General features: G+C 38.3%; 1 protein-coding gene across 1 annotated transcript in view; it reads right to left on the bottom strand.

The window, feature by feature from the left end:
- The window catches only part of raw (NDT-like domain-containing protein raw), a 39,193-nt gene that overhangs the window by 1,935 nt on the left and 34,241 nt on the right, over positions 1 to 3,017 (bottom strand). The window contains exons 8-11 of the mRNA XM_013310979.1: positions 2,911 to 2,915; positions 2,642 to 2,823; positions 1,375 to 1,563; positions 52 to 253 (exon numbers count right to left, since the gene is read on the bottom strand). Of these exons, the coding sequence (XP_013166433.1) occupies positions 52 to 253; positions 1,375 to 1,563; positions 2,642 to 2,823; positions 2,911 to 2,915 (578 nt within the window). The remainder of the gene's footprint in view (positions 1 to 51; positions 254 to 1,374; positions 1,564 to 2,641; positions 2,824 to 2,910; positions 2,916 to 3,017) is intronic.

Genomic DNA, 3,017 nt, shown 5'->3' with positions numbered 1-3,017 from the left:
ATCAATAATTGATGAATTGAAATGAAATAATTGATGAATTTATCTAATTACAAAGTATAGTGTGAGAAATGATTGTGAGAGGTACCGAGAGATGTGCGTTGGGGCGTGGCTTCTTGTCGCAGGGTGAGTCAGGTCGCGAGGCGGCGGCGCGGCGCGCGGGTGCGGAGAACATGCGCGTGTAGTCGTTGGCGCGCGGCGACACGTACGTGAACCCCTCGCGCCGCAGCACATCCTCGGGACGACTACCTCCACACTGTAATAAAATACAAAATAAAGTAAATTAATTGTATTATAATATATTACGTGAATACTAAATTGATGGTGTTATTTTTGTAACGTTAAAATAACACCATCGATTTCATAGCTGGATACACTATGAGATCAGGTGCAGACACTAACCTCTATAAATACACCGGCTATAAGACAAAGTATTATGTGCCTATTTGATTTTCACCATTTTATAAATATCAAGTAGTATCAATATGCGCATTTAAATCGGAAAGAATCAATAGATATCATTTCCAAGCAATCGCCTATCCATTTATAGCTATCAGTGGGTACAGCAATTATCCATCCATGGTAACCATGGTAACGTGACATCGTATGCGTAGATGTGTGAATGTGGAAGTATAAACGTTTGGCGAATCTAGAAATGTAATATGTCTTGTAAATAAAAGTGTAGTAAGCAAACTGTAATTAGCAATAGCGTGTTGTATACAAAGTAACTTGTCTTGCTTTATGTCAGCACATGTTTTACAATGTTTGAGTACATGTATGTACAAGATGTTTAACTTGTTCTGAGTAACGAGTGTACATGTTCAAAAAGTGTTAAATAACATTAAAATATCTAGATTTAAGACATGTTAATTCGGATAAATATGAAGTCTCAGTCTGATTTTAATCATTCAGCCATAGATAAAAAAATAGAATTTGTCAACAACTACAAAATTAATTACTTAACCTTTCAATTCGAATGGCATTAAGAGTTTATTTTGAATGTATCGATCAAACGCAATACAATATTATGAAACGTGATAACTAAGTCGTAAATTGGTACGCGTGTGCCGGCCACAGTCACGTGCCACTTACTGCTGTCGCACGCGCCCTCTTATAATAACAATAACTAGGAAATCCTAACATATTTCTCTTAGATTCAACATCCGGTCGATAGACATAACAATATTCAATTATAAAATATTATATATCAAATCTTTATATCAGATGAAAGGTATAACACATTTTAAATTTATATTTCGAGTGTTCTTGGATCGTTCTAATTTTAAATTTTCTAGATTTATTGGCCAAGTGACCTGTCTGACAATCAATAATGGACCGTATGATACAACAATATATCCATCAATAAGTTTCACTGACCGGGAATGATCCGCCGAGGTATACGTGGTGCGCGTGCGTGGCCAGCATGGCGGGCAGGCGCTCCAGGCGGCGCTCCGTGCGCGGCGTCAGCACGCTGTCCCCGCCCTCCGACACGCCTCCGCTGCCTGCCACCACGCCCCCCACACCTCCCACACCCGGGCTAACCTCTGCTGTACGACTGCTGCCGTTCTGCAAATACAACAGCTTTATTAGAAAACTAGCGGTCGCCCGCGACTTTGTCAGCGCAAAATTAAAAAAAAATAAAAAGTAGGCTACAATATGCCAACATACAACAAACACCTTCCGGTGAAAATCCTGTCAAATTCTGCCCAGCCGTTCCGGATATTACCCAGATCAAACGCGGCTTGCTGATAGAAAGACGTAAAGCAAATACAACATATGATTTATTTGCTTTACGTCTTTTTACTTTGATATTACATACAGGCACACCAATTTTATTACATGTGTATAATTAGATTGCTTTCTAATTAGCTTGTTAACGACTATGTCATTCGTTTACACTATCTTTTATCAGAAAAAGGGAAACTAATTGAAATAGTCAAACTATTACTATCTATAAATGTTTTTTGGTTGATTGCCAAATCATATTTTCTATAAACAGTAAAAAATCGAACGAGTCCCAAGTCATTATCTGACTTGAATTCCACGAAAGTGGCCAAAGAAATTCCCAAGGAAAACACATTAAACAATAGCACTGAATCAAACTGTACATTGAATATGATACAATTATTCACAAAAATATTCACTTATTTCCTGCAACAAACACGCAAGTTTCCTCAACACACAATCATGCAATACACACAATGATGAATGTCGGCCAAACAAAGCACATCAAGAGATGAGTAAACATTACAAAGATGCGGATGAGTAATTTCAAGCCCTAATTACCGTGTGGTTCCCGGCACGGAATGTTAAACATAAAGGTATGGTTCGAATACTCACCTAAACTACCATCATTAATTATTTACTAACTAGCTGTCGCCCTCGACTCTGTTCTCGCGGAATTTAAAAAATACTTAATTAGTAGCCTATGTGTTCTTCCATAGAATGTTCTACATCTATGCCAAAATTGAGAGGAATCCATACAGCCGTTCTAGAGACACCTTCTAATAAACATCCATCCATCCATACATCCATTCGCAGTTACAATATCAGTAAGAAAATCATATTACTAGATTAGTAGTAGAACTGCCGTACTCAGAAAATGTGGTATACATTATACTCGTAGTTTTATAATAATAAATACCTTAGGAATGAATAATCCAAGCTTTCTCCCGTAGGCCCTGAGCCGTGGGTTGTGTACCAGCAGCCCGTTGCCCTCCCGCGGTCTCTCACCTCCCTCAGCCACGCGACTCTCCTCTCCCTCCGCGAGTCTAGGCACCTCCTCCTGACCGTTCCGACTATCTGTATCAATGAAAGCAATCACCACTTACATTGCTTGTATTTAATCGTTTAAATATATATTATAACACAAAGAAGAAAGTAAGCGAAAAATAAAATCAACTCGGCTTATACACAGGCTAAAAAATCATAAAATCTCACACTGAAACCGCTTTTGCTAAATGAAAATATGAGACGACATACTAAACTAAATTGATACAGAATGATGTGATAGCATGATA

Source organism: Papilio xuthus, unplaced genomic scaffold (genome assembly GCF_000836235.2).
Source record: "Papilio xuthus unplaced genomic scaffold, Pxut_1.1 DF827680.1, whole genome shotgun sequence".
NCBI classification, from domain to species: domain Eukaryota; kingdom Metazoa; phylum Arthropoda; class Insecta; order Lepidoptera; family Papilionidae; genus Papilio; species Papilio xuthus.
Note: the sequence above shows the minus strand (reverse complement) of the source record. Positions and strands in the feature narration are given on the sequence as shown.